This window comes from Arctopsyche grandis, chromosome 1, assembly GCF_051622035.1.
Source record: "Arctopsyche grandis isolate Sample6627 chromosome 1, ASM5162203v2, whole genome shotgun sequence".
Taxonomy (NCBI): Eukaryota; Metazoa; Arthropoda; class Insecta; order Trichoptera; family Hydropsychidae; genus Arctopsyche; species Arctopsyche grandis.
Window position 1 is genome coordinate 26384686 of NC_135355.1, and position 20279 is coordinate 26404964.

At 31.4% G+C, this 20279-nt stretch overlaps 1 protein-coding gene across 1 annotated transcript in view; it reads right to left on the reverse strand.

The window, feature by feature from the left end:
- Window positions 1–18904, reverse strand: part of dpr4 (defective proboscis extension response 4) — a 58703-nt gene extending 39799 nt beyond the window's left edge. The window contains exon 1 of the mRNA XM_077434208.1: window positions 18780–18904. Within this exon, the coding sequence (XP_077290334.1) occupies window positions 18780–18815 (36 nt within the window). The 5' untranslated portion in view covers window positions 18816–18904. The remainder of the gene's footprint in view (window positions 1–18779) is intronic.
- Window positions 18905–20279: the final 1375 nt, after the last annotated feature.

The following is a 20279-nucleotide window of genomic DNA, read 5'->3' on the forward strand; positions in this document are numbered from 1 at the left end:
TAAAACGGGTAACCTTTTCAAATAAATAAATATCCACTACTTTTATTGTAATGTCAACTTTGACGATATATGTACACATACATATGTACATACATATGTATATGTTTTTTTTTTATTAAAATTGCAATATATATTTTCAAACGTCGAAATAAATAAGGGTTCGGCCGATTCGAAAGTGCGATGTGCGCGTACATACATACATATATCCCATTACAAATGATTTAGTATCCATTAAAAATATGAAATATTATCGAATTATATTTTAACGCAACATTAGTCTGTCCCCGACGCATAAGCATATACATATAAATGATATTTTGAATTTTATTTATTTATATATTTTTTGTACTGCCCATGGGGTTGAAAAGCATACACCATTAATTTTATGGCTCGTTTATAAATTATTCAATGTTTCGCAAAATTGATAAAGAGAATGAGGTATTGTGAACACGCGAACTCGCACACGTATGTGCATTAAATATGGATCCTTTAGGAGTGGTCTTAATAAATTTAGGGTTATTGTTGTGGTCGAGGGTTAAAGTGTATATTTAAAAGCTATTATTTTTAAATATTACAAAACGCACTTTAACATTTTTATTTATAGTAATGTTCACTTGTTCAAATATTATGGTCACTAGTGAGAGAACGTGAGTATAAAAAAACATCAATGTTTGAAATGATATTAATATACTTATTTATTTTCAATTAATATGAAGTATAAATTTTAATGGGTAGTTATGCAATATTATTTTATCCGATATAATATAGAGATATATGTATGTATGTATGTATGTTGAATATCTATGTACATACATATGTACATATATATTTAACTACAATAAAAAGTATCATTTTATTTTTTATTGAATTTAATTAGGATTTTATTGCTACCCCGTCATTTACACGCGGAAAATATTACGCTGAAATTTCGGCGTGGTACAACTGAGCTCGGCGTCATTTCGGCGCGATGTCATTTGCGCGCTTTAAAATACAAGAAAAACAAAATAAATTAATATAAGAGTTATTACCAATTATTCGGGCTGATGATAGAGAGGTGTTGAAGAAATATTCCTTATCATTTTAACTACGTATATGTACATAGATAAAAACAAGAATAAAATAAAATTAAAACAAAAACTAGAAGAAATGGAAAAAGTACAACAAGAATGAACCTTTAAAGAAGAACTACGAAAGCCTAATATTTTTTTAGGAAATCGAGTATACTTTTTAAGAGATTATTCGAATTTAATATTTCATTTGGTAGACTATTCTACATATTTATATTTTACCTATTCTATATTTTTTTGTATTAAATATATTTTTGGAGTCTGATATTATGAATTCTCGAGTGAGTATTTTTATTAAAGGTAAGAAGGTTTGTCATCAGACAATTGCAGTGGTTTTTTATAATGTTATTTATTATTATTCTTCTCATATCCAAAGTGTAGAGATTCATTATTTTCAATCTCTTGTCGTGATCTCAATCTCATATGAAAGTGATTTTAGTTCGGAAAGCGTTGTTTTAATTCTTCTTTTAATGCTTTTTATACATTTAAGCAATTAAGCTTTATCTTAATAAGACATTAACCTATGTCTGACAAAAATGATGTCGCGAAAATGTCGCGCGTTGAAATATTGCGCGCCGAAATGTCGGCGCGAAATTGTCCGCGTGGAAATGTCGAGACTCCACTTTATTGTACAGTATAATATTTCCATTGAAATAAATTACCCAGGAATAATCGTTGAATTTTCTTTTATACCATTCGCCATTCCATATGTGATTTTCTATCGCTGTATTTGTAAGATATTAAATATTTTCGAATGAGTCCAAACCATAATCATAAACAAGGATGACGGTCATTGAATTAAAACGTAATCACTTTTCACAGATACACGCTACAATTGAATTGTCCGTTTCGAACAAATAACGCTTGATCTCTGTCGAAAGCTTAATCTTAATAAAACAGAATTAACGTTGAGCTGCTGTGTAAATAGTGGATCAATTGAAATCAATGGTATCTAACCGGAACCGGAGTTGCCCAGGCCATGTTTATTTAGGACGAACAGTACAAATAAACGAGCGGAGAGATTCAAACACACTGAGCATTTTCATCCCACGGAAAATTTACATGTCTGAAAGAAAATCGTACAGAGAGCGTTGCGATTAAAACGGAATACATTATTATAATATACAGACTTTGAATGATTAGTTCATGAATATTAAAATACACACTCAGAATTTCTCAATGAGCAGTAAAGCGCGAAGAAAATTCAATAATAAATACTTTTTCAGATCACTGACTTAGAAGCGTAAATGTAAATAGCCTAGAATTTTGTTACGATAATTCGCGTAAACAGAAATCGAGCCCATTGTTTGTCGACGTTCGACACTGGAAAAGTAAACGTCCCACTGTCTATACTTTGATACGAAGAAAAATGCAGAAAAAAAAGAAGATCGGGCAATTGTCCGTCGGTGCTGTTTTTCAGGGTGTAAATGCCGGTCATACATTCATCGAATAAATAATTCATGGCCCACCCTGTATTGTTTGCGAAGCGCGCTGAAGATGTCCAGGTGTGCACAATGTTAAAGCTCTTTTTTGTTCTAGCATCTATATGATAATAAAAGTCGTGTTTTTTTAACAAAATAACGTAAAAGAAAAACGTGTTGTTTAGCATCATTTTGTTCAAGTATTTGACCTAGTCCCTGCTATATACATATTTATATATATATATATATATATTTAATTTTAATTAAATTTTATTTCATTGAAAATGAACACTCGCCTTTACAGATACAATACAATCAATATACCTATACATAAGCATTTTATACAATGCGAATTCATACAACCACAGTGACATCTATGGAAAAAAATTGGCGAACCTCAAGACACCGAATAACTTGAGATTAACAAGAGAGATAAGAAAGAAGATGCATATTTTACAGGAACCATTTCAATGAAAATCAGATAAATTGGCAAACTATGATAAGAAACGATCGACCTGGAGTCACAAACCAAGGTCTGTCCAGCAGCGGGACTCTAGTAGGACTCAAACCCGTGACCACTCAGCTTGAAAACATAATATGCTAACCACTAGTTTATATGTACATAAAGATTTATTAACGAGTATTACACTCATTATATATTACGTAATATTAATTGTACAATTGGAGAAAAAAATCTATTCAATGTTGAAATCGACCATTGACGAATACCTATAGCCGTTAATTGATACGAATCTCGTTCGATTAGGATCCTGAAAGCGAACGTAAAAATAAGGGTATGTAATATCGGGTCGAAGATCGAAGCAAGCCGACCGAGACAAATATGATTAATGAATTCTAATACAAAGCACAAAGGATATCATCCGAAGGCGTTTCCAAGGATTTTGCTTCCAGAATATTATTTGGCCTGGGATACATGTGTGTGTGTGTGTATTTTTTGTTCGTCGCGTTCATATGCTTCGACACACACAAACGGCACGCGGTTTCAATATTTTCCCTTTGGAAACCTATTAAGCTTTCGATGCCGCCGCTAACGAGAAAAGCGGGCGAAAGCCAACTCGGATGACTTGCCGTTTGCCGGAAAAACACCCGGCCAGGAAAATTCTCAGATGCGATGCCTCTCCATTTTTCTCGCCCGCCTCTATCTTTCGATTCGATTTTTCCCAACCAAAAGCCAATGCGGATGTAAAAAGTTATTTTTCCATTTTCTCGCGTCGCTTTTCCTCTCTTATACAAAAATCTATTTATTGTTTGTTTTTATTCGATGAGAAAAAATTCTGAATTTCAAAATAAGTCATACAATTATTTATTTCATTTAACCGATAAAATGTTTATAAATAATATTCATAGAATGGAGTGAGGGTTGTTAATATTATATGTACATATATACATAATTACGTGTACCATTTATGAGCAAAGAACAATCAATTTATCCCCTAATGCTTATTATTGCTAAGCAACATCGTATTTTGATTTTGATATTCATAGTACAGACATACATACATATTTACATATACTCGTATTTAATATCGAATTGTTGATTGTGAACTTCCCTCATATATTTTTTTTAAATATTTCTAATAAGTTTAAAGACGGGATTAATTTTTTTTAAATTCCCGCCATGGCAACACATATACATGTATGTATATAATATAAGTATAAGAACTAGTAAATACATAAGTAACATACATACCAGTGGGGTGCCGTCATTGAACTAGAGAGACTAAGCTATTTCCCCAAAATGTTTAAAATTTAAAAATATCAACAATTATATTAAATTAAAATCGTGGTCCATATTGATATTGTTCACTCGGATTAGCAAAGATCAGAAACTGAAATCGGCCCTACCTGAGATAGTGGTAGTGGTAGAGGATTGTTATGGTATGGTCCACCGCGTCGTAGCTTATTAATTATAAATTAATTGTTAAATATATTAAATCGTTTCGTTGAAGACAGAATATTTGTTAATTTACTCATTTCATTAAGCATTCATGGACTATTTTTTGTTATATTAAAACATATTTATACCCATCTTTTTGAGTACGAATTCAAATCATTATGGTATTAAGAATGCTAGCTTACTTTCTGCTGGTACAAAATGAAAAATTTTACTCATCACTTCAAGACAGATTCTTATAATTTAAAAATTTAAAATATTTATTTCTGTGTTTATTTTTTTGTCTAGTGTATAAGTGTATATTTTTTTGTCATTGCCTAGTCCCCTGTTTTTAAAGTCATGGCATGCCACTGATATGTACTATTAATACATTTAGTTTATTACTGGAATTTGATTTGAATAATAAAATAGAACTCACTTATAATTTTTGATATACATAATAAATAGTCTGAACCTTGGGTCAAGCTATTTTATTTTCATACACACATATATACATTACGTATCACAATAAATTAAACAAATATAATTATTTAAGGTTCGATCATACCAGTAAAGCCGACAGTTGCACGTACATAAACAGCAGTACGAAAAATTTTATTTAGTACATTCTATATTGATACATATACATATTTATATGACACGTAATTTGTACGTGGCGTGTCCGAAACAGCAGTAACCGACACTATCTATTACTAGTGTTTTGCCCGTTGAGTTCAACGGGTAGTTTAAGAAAGGACAATTCCTCATATCCGTATCAATATACACGAATTCAAATATAGTTATATGTTATAATATAAATATTTAGTAAGATAATTTATAGGCACGCGGGCGCACAATATTAATCGTAATAAAAAGTGCGTACATTACGCGCTTACTAATCCAACCTGGTCGAAATGATGAAAGAAGTGTGTGTGTGTGTTTGTATGTATCACCCGTGACTCGGCTCAACGTCGCACATGCCTGTCGTCAAACGACGCTCCATATCACTCCGCACCCCCCCTCCCCCACTTCCCCGTTACCACGCTTCCCCGCGCCTTAAATACTTTACTCTGATTGGGTGTGTATCTACGCATCTGCCACATACCCACACACATAGTCACATATCCATACACGTCACGTTAATTTTTATATATATTACTAGTGTTGTGCCCGTTGATTTCATCGGGTGGTTTCGGAAAGGAATTAATACATGATTTAAAATAAAGTTACAATACGTATAGTAATAATTAATTGGAATCGGAACTAAAACAGAAATCGGGAATCTGAACTGAAACAGGGATCGGTATCCGGAACTGAAAATGGAGTCCGAATCCGAAACAAAAAGGAATCCAGAATCCGGCAGTCCCCCCGGCGCCCCCCGTCCCCGGGCCTCGCCTCCAGGGTATTGTTGCCCATTGTAATATAACATCGGTACATGCAAGTCGATTTTGCGTTGCACTCGCCCAAAACAAGTATGAACTTTCCGAATATGGGCAGTGCTGTATAGTATTGTTGTATAATATTGCTCAGAATCCAAATGAAAATCCAAAGTCACTTCACAGCATTTATTCAATAATCCCAGAGGTCCACACAGAACCACCGCTCACTCCAGAATAATCTGATCTACCGTGTGTACCTACTTATAAAGGACAAGTTGCAAAGCACAGCTTACCCGATCCATTAATGTGTCTATGTATAGGCACGTAAAGGTCTATCCTGGCGAGTCTAAAGGTATTGTTTACGCCCAGGTCTTGCTGAGTCCCGTTAGCCTAATCCGGGGTCTCTATTGTTCACCCACGAATGCACTTAGACAGTGGATACTCTCTCTCATGTTACCACTTTACAGTATGATTAAAAGTAGTCTTTTCCGTGCTGTTGACGTGCAATGCTGGATAATATAAATCGACCTTATTACATACATATGTAGTTTAATTTGTGTTTATTTGGAAAAATTTAAAGGTTAAGTATTGAAAGAAACTAATGTTTCTTAATAAATCAATCTAAAATAATAAAAAAAATATTTATCAAGGAAATCGTATTATTGTATGATATATACATATGTATTATATATACTTTTTTTCAGAGGGAGAGCACATACATACATACATATATACATATGTATGCTGCTCTGAATTCATAACATTTTATATTCTGAAAAACTGCAAAACTTTCGTAAAAAACAAAACAACAAAGAATATTGAAAACGTGATTTTTTTCATAAGCTTTCGTATACACTGTTTTTTTCAAATAAAAATTCGTTGTAAAATACTAACATGGATACACATAAGACGAGGTCAAAAATTTATGTTAAAATCACAAGGCGTATCGTCTACGAAATTAACTCTAGGTACATTAAAGCAAAGTATCATGAGTGTATTCCTGACTCATATGAGATAAGACAACGTCGTATACGTGAGAGTCTTGTATTTTTGAAATGTACTCCCAAAAGACGACGATTATATCTGCGAAAATCAAGCGTAAATATACTCAAACGAGCCCTATCGCTTTTGGTTTCTGTGTTTTTAGCCGGCTACTTTGGCGCGATATGCCAACTAGGCATCCTAAGACGCACTTCTAAAAAGGGAGAATTTTATGCAAATTCATGCAAAAAGCGTACTTAAATTAGCATTTAATTTCTGAACCGGTAAAAGTTACTAATCTGACCCTGCACACACCGCAAAATCACACGTGCATGTATGTATGTACATAAGTATATCTATAAGTACATATTACACAATATGCATATTCGCATTTATATGTAAGTACATTAAGCGAAAATCATATTATATGATGTTTTTCCTACGAAACTTTGGTGTTTCGAAGTTTTTTGATTTATTAGTTATGATGTATACAAACACAGCTAATATGAAAATGCGTAACTTTATATTAATTATATATGTAGGTATGTATGTATGTATATTTAAAAATAGCAGCATTTCCCTTTATAAGCCAAACAAGATAAAGCCATTATAATTGTACTAATTCTAGTTTTCTAGTCATTATTACTAACATGAAAGCTTTTAATTGACCGACGGATGGCTTTTTAATGATAGGAGTGACATTGTGGTGTCACAAAGGTTTCTTAATGGAATTCATAAAACGATTAAGTTTCCTTCCTGTTTTTTTAATATGGATTTTTGGTATTCATATAATATGTTTGCGTATCGTAGAAATAAAATGTATGAATATTCACATGAATATGCAAAATGTGTTGTAGAAAAACATTTTTATCAGTAACATAATCGAAAATGTTCTATTTTGGTAATATATATTAACGCGACCAAAATGGTGGTTTATTGAATGCCAATTAAATTTTCAGAATATTTTTAGAAATGGTTGATTTCATTCGATGAAGCTTTGTAATCGAAGAATTAAATTAGCTTTTGCAATGCTAACACACACAGTATGTATGTACATATATACCATATATACATACATATATTGTACATATATGGTGAGCAATTGTGATTATAACTTCTATCGTGTTCAATTAAGGGGAAAACTTTTTCAGAAATTATTTCCGAATTGGCGATTCTCGATTGGTTTTCATATCGATATAAGCCATCATCAATTCGTACTCTAACCAATAATTTAAGTAATATCTCAAACCGGTATTGAAATAAGTAAGTACTTTGTGTGTGAAATAAAAAAATCTCGAGTTCGAATTTTCGCATGATCACAAAACTTCATCTATTGTTACTACGTACATAGATAAAGTAAAAATATCCATACAATATATAATACATACATTTAGTATTAGATAATGTGCTTTATTAAGTTACTTAACTTTTGGCGGTCAGTAAAAGAAACCTCTTAGTAATAACACTAAAGTTTAAATCGCAACATTTTTTTCAATGAATTTCATAAAAAAATAGAGAATACGATATAGATACAACTACAAATGGTTAAAAACAACAATAAAGACGACTTAAGTACATATACCTATACATTTCAATGTTAATTTTGATCTAAAGTTTCACTCGGTTTTTGGGAAAAACCAAATTATTAGCATGAAAACTTAAGCTCAAAACAAAGTAGGCGTGAAAACTAAGAGCTTACTAAGAGATACATTTAAAATAAATCTTGTTACTCACTTTTGAATTTTAATATACCCTGAATTATGTGTATTACTTTGCACAATATGAATAGTATTTTGCCGGGTATGAAAGTACATTTTTTATTTATTACTTTATTTTACATACATATATAAAGTAGGCCTAACAGGGACTACGTCTACATATAAATTTTGACAAATTTTGATAAACGTAATAAATTTTTTGACAAATAAAAAAAAAAAATTGATGATGATGCTGAAAATTCTAAATTTCCGATAACTAGGCAAAGCTTGCCAATTTTTGGAACTGTTTCAATGAAATTCAGATTAATTAGCAAACTCTGTTAGGAAACTATCGACTTGAAGTCACATATCCTAGGACTGGCCAGCAGCACCGGGCAGGTATTGAGCACATGACTACTCAGTTTGAAAGCATTCCATGCTTACTACTTATTTTATCTATGCTGCTGGTTCACTAATTTTGAAAAATAAAAATTAAATAATTTTCATTATATTTTATTTATTTATTTATTTATTCTAAACAGACCATTGTGGCATAACAGGAATTCCTAAAGCGCCACAATGGTCAAAAAATACAACACAAAAAAAAACAAAATAACAATTAAACATAAATTAATACATAACGAAAATAATATACTAATCAATTATACCTAAAAAAAATACATTTGAACATAAACATAAATACATCCATACATAAACATAAAAAATAGCATTTAATAATAACAGATAAAGTAAAAATATCAAATCAAAAATATAGCATAAGTAATGCCTTGCACCTACAGCCAGTTCCAATTAATATTATATGTACATACATAGATATATGTGTGTATATGTATATGTACATATATTACATATTATGTATTCAATACATCCATATGTATTTGTATGTAATATTTATTTCTATGTAATATGTTTCTTACCAATTTCCCCCACCATGAATTGTTTATGCCAACGATATTCGGATTTGTTTTAAACACGTTGTCAAAGTTTTCCAATTATGTAAGAAGGATAAATAAAGGAAATAACCGATGTTGTAAATGGAAGTCAGCAATTTTCTTAATCTATATTTAGGTTTCATTTTTATTGCGATGTTATATCGAATACACTATATTATTATTGAATACATAATATTACATATTATGTATTCAATAATAATAAAATAATGAAAAATAAACACTTATATTTTTAATAGAAAATTAACGACTGATTTACAGTAAATTGTATGCATACATATGTGTGTGTAATGACAATCGGGTATTGTAATTTAAAAAAAATATCGAAATGAAAAATTAAATCTATCGGGCGTTCACTAATAATAAGTTTCGCGTGCTCGAGAGGGGCGGCTTTGGAAAACGCGCTTTTCCAAGTCGACACGGAAAACTCGGAGGGGAAAGCTCAACCGGAAAAACTGGTGGAAAACTCGAACCGTTAATCACGGTCGCAAATGGGAAGCCTTGTTCGGCGAAACCACATCTACTACCATAATTATACGTGTTGACGCATTGTTCGATATAAACACTTTCGAAAATACCTCGTACGCTGCACTATTACAGTATAAACACGCTTGTCAAAAACAACGGGGAGTGCTCTGAGTGAAAAAGGTACATACTTTTTTCCTCGGTCCGTTATTTGAATAATAACAGCGTATCTTATTTTTAAGCTTTATTAAATTCAACTAAACTAACCGTTAAATACAGGAATTGAGAACATTTACATGAATAATGTAATTAAGCGAAACAATTGTATTTTTTGTTTGGATAATAATATTGATCGATTACAGAATGTGATACTCTTGTGAAATTCGCATCCTTGAAATTTACGGCAGCTAAATTTTTAATCAGTTCTGAATTACAATATTTAATCAGAAACTCAGCTAGATAACTATGTATATACGAATTATCAATTGTCAGTAAATACTTATTATATTATTAAAATTTTTTAGGTCTCAATGATTTTTTAATATTTCATTTAAAAGTAAAGTAAAATAAATTAGATTTTAATATATTTGAATATGCGTGTAATAAACTTCACATGTTAAATTACGAGCCGATTGTAAAAACAAACTAACGATTTAATTAAAGTCCTGAGTGATAAACATCAAATATTGATAATTTTACCCCTTTTTATATATACATATGTACTTATGTATGTATGGAGGTAGTTTTTGACGGTTTCTCTATTGACCCCAATATATGTATATTATATTATGATTTTATTTACTGAACATATATAGCCGGTAGTTTGGCTTGGTGGGTTAATGCTAACCACCGAGAGATCCCCAGACTCAAGCCTTATGTTGACCTCGATTGAAGTTGACCTCATAAAATTGGCAAAACCATCCTACCTACTCTTTGTCACCTCTATTTAAATATATGTAATTTCAAATTTAAAATTTTTCAAATCTATTAAGTCTATAAAATATGTATATATATATATATAATTATAAACTTTTCAAATCTATAAAGTTATGTTGCGTAGGGGTGGGTGGAGGATCCAAGTAAAAGGCCAACAGTCGTTTCACAGCATTTATTGATGATTAAGGAGATACACGCACTGTCAGTGCTAAGTCCAGAATGACATGATATCGCCTACGTACCGCCTTATAAAGGGTAGATCTCTCAGGACGTCTAATCTGTTTACCTACTGTATAGTCACGTATTCGGATATGTATTCCCACGGTATGAGAAGTGCAATCATTGTTTAGCTTTCATGCACTTAGCTTATCGCTAATCCTTAAAACTCACTTACACCGGTCACACGGTCTCTCAGGACGCTACCCGGCCTAATCCGATCGCAATTACTCGGCGGCTCTTTTTAGTATACGTAACAGTTATATATGTATTATTTTAATATAATAGGTGTCACTCAAGGCGTAATGGCATCATGAAAAATAAAATTAAAAAAAATATGTGGATATACAAATGTACATATATATTATATATACATAGGTATTAAAGTAATTGCCCAAATAACAGACCAAAATGAATTTTGTCTCTCTAAATAGTAATACCGTGATAGTGATTTTCATAATCACCAGTTAAGTAAATATGTATATAAATACACCAGATAGTCAAAACAAATTGAGTAGGACGAGTCAAAATTGACTTAAAGATCGGGAAATACGGTAGAAGCCGCAAACTCTAGCAATATGAAAGCTCAAACTTCCAGGTTTGTTCGACGACGACGATAAAATTATCCCAATGACTTTTATTAAACCGCACGGCTCGTGAAATGAGGCGGAGACCGCAAACCGCAAATAACGAAACTTGCCAGCGACCGATGTGTGTACTATGAGGAGAGAGAGAGAGAGAGAGTGAGAGTTCACGAAACAATGGGGAAATCATTAAAACGATATTACACACTGGGTAAGTCGGGATAGGGTGGGATTGGGAGGTATGGTGGTGGTATTTCAGATAATACTCGAAGGGTGTAACAACGATGGGTCTGAGATACTTGGTCGAAGAAATTCGAGGCATCTCGCATCCCCTTTGATCAATTTGAGGGTTGTTCCGTAGGACGCGAAAGCGCCAAATGTGAGAATATCAAAGGTGATGTGGGACCGTTCGCTTTGATACCCTTGCTTTTGTTGTTTGATATTGACGCGAGTAAATGCTTTAATCTCGTTCTAGATCGTTGTCTGGAAACCGATATCGTATTGCCAATATAAAAAGCGAGCAACGTTCGACGTATTTATCGGAAGGCTTAGGTATAAGAAATAGTTTATTTTGAAAATGAGCTATAAACCAAAGGAAGTATGTTTGTTTTTTAATAATTTTGTTTGTACACGTTACATGAACATATGCTCATTAGATATTCAATCGATCACTGGCTAAAGAAATTCTAAATTAAAGAAAACTAAAAAAGTTCAAACTCGGCAAATGTCTGCGTAACATGCTCCAGATTTTCTTCAATGTTTCCCGCTGTTTTTTTTAACGAGTATGAATGAATGTCATATTTGTCAAAATTATTAATAAAGTATGTATGTCTGTATATAAGCAAATAAAAAAAATATTTAAACAAATTAAACAATGTTCGGAGCACTCCCAAGTATTTTTAAATTAAAATGAATAAATTAACAACTTGCCAGAATTAAATATAAATTATAATATTTAAAGTCATCTAATAAAATTATGTATATACATATGTTACAGTTGAAGTGTGTCTTGCAGTTGTAATATATTTTAACTAGTTGGAATATATTTTTTTTATCCCACGTAAGTTAATTCATATGGAGAATTACATTCCAACTGATCAAAATATATTACAATTAAAATGCAGTTCAATTATAAGTTGGTACCATGTAAGATGGAAAGGTTAGGTTTCGTGAAAACGTCACTCCACTAGTAAATTGAGTTGAAAATTCACATTTTTCTTTTGCATACAATATTAGAGTTACCATAATACGGTACTCATTCTTTATTCGTAATACCTCGCAAATATGAACGTATTATTGAATTCTAAAGCATTCGTAAAAACCTAACTGTTATATTACAACTGACGCACATCGTTGAAAGTGTATTTGCGCTTGTACATATGTATATTGTAAAGATTATTAGTTACAACAAAAACATTACAAATTAGTTAATGAAAAATTAACAGGTCCAAAGTAGAATAAATGATTCACATATTTATACTTTTCAAAGTACGAGAATTTAATTTTTAATTACTTAATTATAAAATAATTTTATTTAATGGATGCATTTAAATGACTTAAATGCATCCGTTAAATACATAGTATTCACAAGTTCATCGACAAGATAAAGTAAAGAGATTCTTAATAACTGAAGAAATTCATGATATGAATGTTCAATTTCCTCCAAAAAGTTTCAAACCCAATCGGATACGTTTGGGAATTGTTGCGTCAACTCACGACAAAGTCATTGGGATTACGAGTTGAGAAACATTGTGATGGAACATACTGATAAGTATATAATTTATATGAAATACTAAGATAATAGAATATTAAACCAACAACTGAATTTCAATGTGTATATGTTACAGTCCTAAGTTCACGCCTGTTAGTTTATTTATTTATTTTAAAATGAAATAATTTATTTATTTATAGTTAGTTTTGGACCATTGTGGCTTTACGGGAAGAGCCTAATGCGCCACAATGGCCTACATTTGATAAAGAAAAAAAAATACATAAAATAAAAAGCAAAGATGCAAAAGCAGAAAAACATGATAAAATGAAAATATAAAAATAAAAAAAAAAACAGAAAACAAAAATAATATTATACATAAGAAAAAGAATAAATGTACAAACGTGTAAAAATCAAAAATAAAATCCAAAATCCAAACGAATAAATGCTTTTTGCACTTTTTCGATAATAAGAGAGTATATTGCTTAATGCGGATTCCACACAATCGCATTATACTCTAGCTTACTTTTAACAAGCGAGTTGAAAAGCAAGCGAGAAGACAGGGGGGTTGGAGAATAACCTAGCATATCTCAAAACAAATCCAAGTCGACGAGAGGAAACGTCAGCGACTGTCTTGATGTGGTTGTGGGTGAATTGAGGATCAAAAGTGAACATACTAGTTGGTTCATACACGAACTATTGGTTTTAAACTTATGCCTAATAGTTTGTGCATCAGCAAATTAATTTGTTTGCCAGTTTTTTCTTTTGCGTACACTATAGCTAGCCAGATTGATTCATGCAAGAACAAACTATTATGTTCATGTACAAACGAAATGTATGTGTGTACACTCTTGCTATAACATGTATAAATGGAAGCTACAATTCTTAGTAGCCGTTACTGTGTATTTGCTCTTTTTCTTACATGTTCAACGATGTTGATCTCGGTTTTCATAAAACGTCAAATATATATACATATGTACATATGTATGTACATGTAATATACATATTATATCAACGTATAAGTCTGCAATTTCATATTTGCATACATAATATATATGAACATGGCTTACATTGTAAATAAAACACAAATTGGAGTTCAAAATCAAAATCGATTTCGAAACGGAATTGTTATCGATATTTGCCAATTTCGACGCACAATGTTGTTGGCTAACGTGTCGTGCCGGAAGGGAGATGATTGACGGCAAACATTTCGTTTGTAAACACCCAGTGATTTATTTTGATTTTTACGTTGGTTGCAAGCATAGAATATCACAAAAATGTTGTTTTTAATTTTGTTAAGTGTTGCGTATGTATGTATGTACACATACATACATATAATATGCAATTAATACAACGTGAAAACTAAATACATATACATACATACATACATATATGCGAACCGATTGATGGATGTTTGACATTTTGAATGTTTGACGGTTGTAATAATAACATAATATTATTGGAAAGATACTCAAACTTGAATTAGTTATAAGTAGAATTGAAGACTAACGAAAAATTTTATATTTTTTCTAATAAGAATACATACATATATATACCAAAAATAAAAAAGGAACTATATAAGTGCCAAAAAATCCAAAATCGGTTTATGCCAGAAATACGTTCTACATATGTATGTACATAGATGCCAGCGAAAATGCTTTAAGCTATGGTCCAAGTACCCAACATCGTTTTTTAACAGTGTATGTATCAATATCAAGTTTGTATTTTTCATACAATTGTTATACAATGCATTGACAAAAACCGATGTAAATATCTCAAAATATTAAAAATGGCACTTGGATCTTTTTTATATATATTCCTGAAATATTTTATTCATTTAGAATTTGTTAATTTTCCTAAAGGAACTTACAATCATAGGATGAAAAAATATTTTGAGAATAGTTTATTTAATTAAATGATGCACATATGTATGTATGTATATACAATATTTCTGCGCAAAACCACGTGGAAAACTTATCTCATATCAAGGGAATATTAAATAAAAAAATTATCGATTTTTAACAATGTCCCGTGCCTTCAACTAATTGATTTAGTGGATTTTGAGAATAGTAAATTTATAGTAAATAAAAGAATAGTAAATAAATTTTTTTTACTGATAAATGCTAGTTAAAAGTCACCGTTTTACCATAAAACTCGCTCACGAAAACAGACATTTTATATGTATTTTGTAAATAGGTTTTTGAGCTTTCTTCCTATAGCATTAAAATAAGATAATATTATGAATAATTACTTAAATAATATTAAAAAATAAGATAATATCATGAAAATAAAAGCATAAAATAAAAATGGTCAATAGATCGGTAGCTTTTATAAGATGTATTGTGAACATAATTTATTAACGATAAAAAGCAATTAAAAACTAAAAAACAAACCGTAACGGGTATCTGTATGGAGGAAGGGGTCTTTGAAGAAAATCGTCGACATTGTTTTGGTTATTGGAGTTGTTGTGAATTTCTTTGGGAACAATTTAAACGTCCATTTTATAAAATAAATGTGCATTTAAAAAAGCAATTTAAAAATATTTTTTACATTAAAAAAGTTTCTGTACATTACTCAAAAATTGTGTGCATTTTAAATGAAGGATACAGATTGCATTAAAAACTTGCTTTGATCATTGAAAAATTATTTGCTACTTAAAAAGCGATGAAATGTATATTAAAATGACAGATACATTGTATCGGCAACGTCACGAATACCAAAATACGAACCGACAACGACCAACGCTTCTCTTTACTGGATTTCTTCTTTTTTTACTAACCTCTTCTTACTTTCACTTACGATTTCTAGTCAGAAGAAATTTGGGTTCTTATCTGATAGTTTTCAAACTCTGCCATTTTGCTCGGTTTGGTCATCAATATATGTGGAAATGACGTCCGCCATTACGATAGTGAAAAATAACCGTAATAGATACGTTTGAAAATACTGCATCTTCGTTCACGGTGACATCTATCGTTCACACTGTCGCATTTGTCCATACTGTTCTGATCGTTTTTTCCCTTTTCACCCTCCTTTCGTTACAGCAGATTGAGAACTTTGGGTGACACGACAACTCGTTCACAGATTTTCCGTAAACCGATGATGCGCTCCAGGCATTACGTATACGGCCATCCCTTTCTCACCCCGTCTGTTCACCATGATCTCGTTTACTCTGCCATTACGTATGCAGCCATCTCTTTCACAGACCATTTTTTCACCGATAACAGACGGTCTGTGAAAGAGATGGCTGCATACGTATTGGCATAGTAAACAAGATCATGGTGAACAGACGGGGTGAGAAAGAGATGGCCGTATACGTAATGCCTGGAGCGCATCATCGGTTTACGGAAAATCTGTGAACGAGTTGTCAGGTAACCAGAACTTTGCCATACTCATGATCAAAGTTTACGGAGAGAATTGGTGACTTCTCAATTTAGAGAACTCTTCGTAATAACCCAACCAATAAACAAATTAAAATAATTTGTAAATAATAATTACATAATATTGTATATAAAAATAAAATTCTCTAAAACTAAAACGTATAAAAAAAATAGTAGAATGTTTTTTTTTAAAACTAGCCTCTTCTATATTTTTTTTATAAAAATTAAGACAATATAAAAAAAATCTAATGTACTAAAATATAAAAAAATAATTATAAAATAAAGTAAATAGGCAAATTAAACAATATTTCAATAACAAATGTACGACAATATAAACTATAATAATATAAAATGTGTGGGATTTCATGATTAAGGTTTGAATCAAAAAGATTTCAATAATTGGGATTTCAATCAAAATTATGATCCCGTCTTAAACTAATGTAATTAAATATAGATATTACTATGCTTGGGCCGCCTTTATATCATTACATACGTATGTACTTACTCACAAACAAACATTAATATTAACATATATGTCTGTAAACAGACATATTATGAAATTATACCTATTCAATTCAATGCGAAATGTTTGATTATATGAATACATACATATGTATGTATGTACGTAGTACAATATGTTTAAGTGTTTATAAGGTTAACGGTCAAATGCAGCGGTGACGCGTGGTATGTTACACACGCGACTTTGTCGCACGTGAGGATGATGTGGAACATTTGACACGCAACGCTTCGTGTACGTCACATGTCCTGCCACTGATTTTTGACAAATGGATTAAGCAAGAAAATTGCGCACTTTATTACTCGGCGAAAGCTCACTTTGCCCATTGTCAGCGAGGCGTACAGCTTAATTGATGGATTATTTTGTTTAGTCTCGAGTGTGTTCTAATTTGGTTATCCGTCCGTCTGTCCCAAGCGTGGACGTGCTGGTGATTTATGTTAGGAATTAAACAGGAAAGTAAAAAAGACCCGCAAAGAGGGAGCTAGCAATTATTACGCTAAAAATGCCAATTGGCTGCTTCACGGTTCGTGATGTATGAGCACTTGTACATATGTACCTATACATACGTACACACATACTCGTATGTATTAGGGCGGAGCAAAAATTTGGATTTTGGATTTTCATCGATGGCCCTAGTGGAAAACTTAAGTTGTATCCCTTGAACATTATTATTATAAAAAAAAATCATTGAACAATGAAATTGAAAAAATTCAAACAAAACGGTCTGCCTTCAACCAATCGATTTATCTCGACAAAATTTTTGAAAAAGTATCATACAAGTTTTGACTATAAAATCGATGAAATTTTTTATTTAATGTTTTCTTGATACGTCGAAAGTTTTCTATTACATAGGCCCATCGATGAAAATCCAAAATTCACGTTTTTCACTCCGGCCCAGTATGTATACTAAAGTATACATGTATTTAGTTTTGTGTAAATTCTTCTAATTCAAATTTTTATGTACATTTAAATATTTAATATAATTTTTTATATAGTATTTGATCATTTGAAAGACGCAAAATAGGAATTAATACTTAATTCGTAACAAAGGGACTGTTCCATATTTATTTATTATTAAGAATGAATTTTTAAGGAGTAGATAGAATAAGGTTTCGCGAAATCTTAAAGGTGAAAGTCACAAAATGAAAATCTTTTGTAATTGTATGAATGAAAGTTTTGAGGTTTTACATATGTATGTATATACATTTTAATGAATAGTTGATTAAAAGTAATTTAATTAAGTAACAATTAAACGTAAGTAACAATTCCGGAGTAATTTCAATTGCAAAACTTATTTTTCAAGATTAATTTAATTTTAATTTCGTAAGATCTTATCATTTCACAAGTTGAATTATATAAGTATTTATATATTTATTTTTCAGCTCAAATTTAATCAGTAAAAATGTACTGGATGAAAAGTGACCTTTATGTCAGAAATATTTTTCGAATCGTGATTGAATCTTTAAAAATACTACTTGATTTCACACTTTTTGTTACTTTCTTAATTTAGATACATTGTTGGATTTAGTTTTGGTCGAAATACGGATATTGAAAGGATTGACTTACCGCCCTATCGGCAAGGTTCCTGACCCTACAATGCATATAGGCCGTTTGGCCAACGGCTGCTGTCACCTCCCTCTTGGTAGAGTTGTCGAAATAGGGCTGCTGGAAAGGGTCCCAGCTAGCCGCGCTCGCTCCTGAAATAATTGTAAAAAATAATAATCAAATAACTATAGAGTTTTTAAACTTAACTAACATCTAAAATAAAGTTTTCAAATCATCAATTTGATTATATTCCATAAAAATTGTGTTTTTATGATTAGCTTTTGTCTTGACGTAAATATTCAAAATCAGAATTAATATACGCATATATTTTAAATTGATAAATGATAACTAAATAATTTCGCTTGTTCGAAAATTTACCCGTGCCCAAAAAGTATGAAAAACTGTTGGGCGTTCAAAAATATTAGTTTCAATGATTTCCATATTTTAAGTACCTACACTTAAATACAAGTCACTATTTTGTTCATTATTCGATTTAAAATTAACGAAAAAAATATACGTAAGCAAAAGACAAACGATATATGAGGAAGAATTAATTATTTAAAATTTCTCGTCCATTTATCATCGATAATTTTGTGATGAAAATGACAAAGTTTGACATTTCGACAAAGCCACTACATACGTAAAAACGCTTAAATTCCATATTAGCAAAAACACAATATACTTGTATTGTGCCTGTTAATACTTCAACTGGTCGATTCAGAAAGAAATTGATACATGAACCACACCCAAGGCTATTTTCGCTAGCGGTTTCAGCTTGCACAGCCCTTGTGGTCAATTTGCATATATGTACATATGTATTTAAACTATATAGTACTCTGCTTATTATTCAGTGTATTATTAAATGCTACTCTCGTACATTGCTACCCCCCAATCCACCCCCCGCACTGCCCTCTCATGCCATTCCTGCACGCTCCCCCGGCCGTCCGCGTATAAATGAACATGTTTATTTTATTATGGCCTTACAGGTAAACCCCAATGAGCTTTCCTGGCCAATTACAAACAATACAACATTTTTATTATACAAGTCGCTGAATTACGAGACACTGAAAACTCGAAAATTAACGAGACATCTATGAATTGTACCTAAATTTTATTGTACATTGATCATACTCAAATAGTGGTGACATAGTAGGCAGAAGCTTAACGACCGAGCTATGCTGCTGGCTATGTGACTACACTCCCGTTATGTAACTAAATATACTACCGGTATCATACAAAATAAACATACGACCTTTCCATTTTTTATAATAATTTTTTATTAACTTCACATTGTTAGTTCAGTGACATTCCTCCCAGTCAAATATTTGTGATCTGATATTGAACCACTCCCACTCCCAGATCACTTTGATATTTTACCGACTTACGGGAGGAGCTATGACGTGAATCTAGAGGAATTTAATCACTAACGAACTCATTAAAAATTAAATCAGAATCTTGTGTCAGATCGAAGCGATGACAGTTAGCTATCCAAACGTGGCTTTCTACCGCCCTTCACAACTC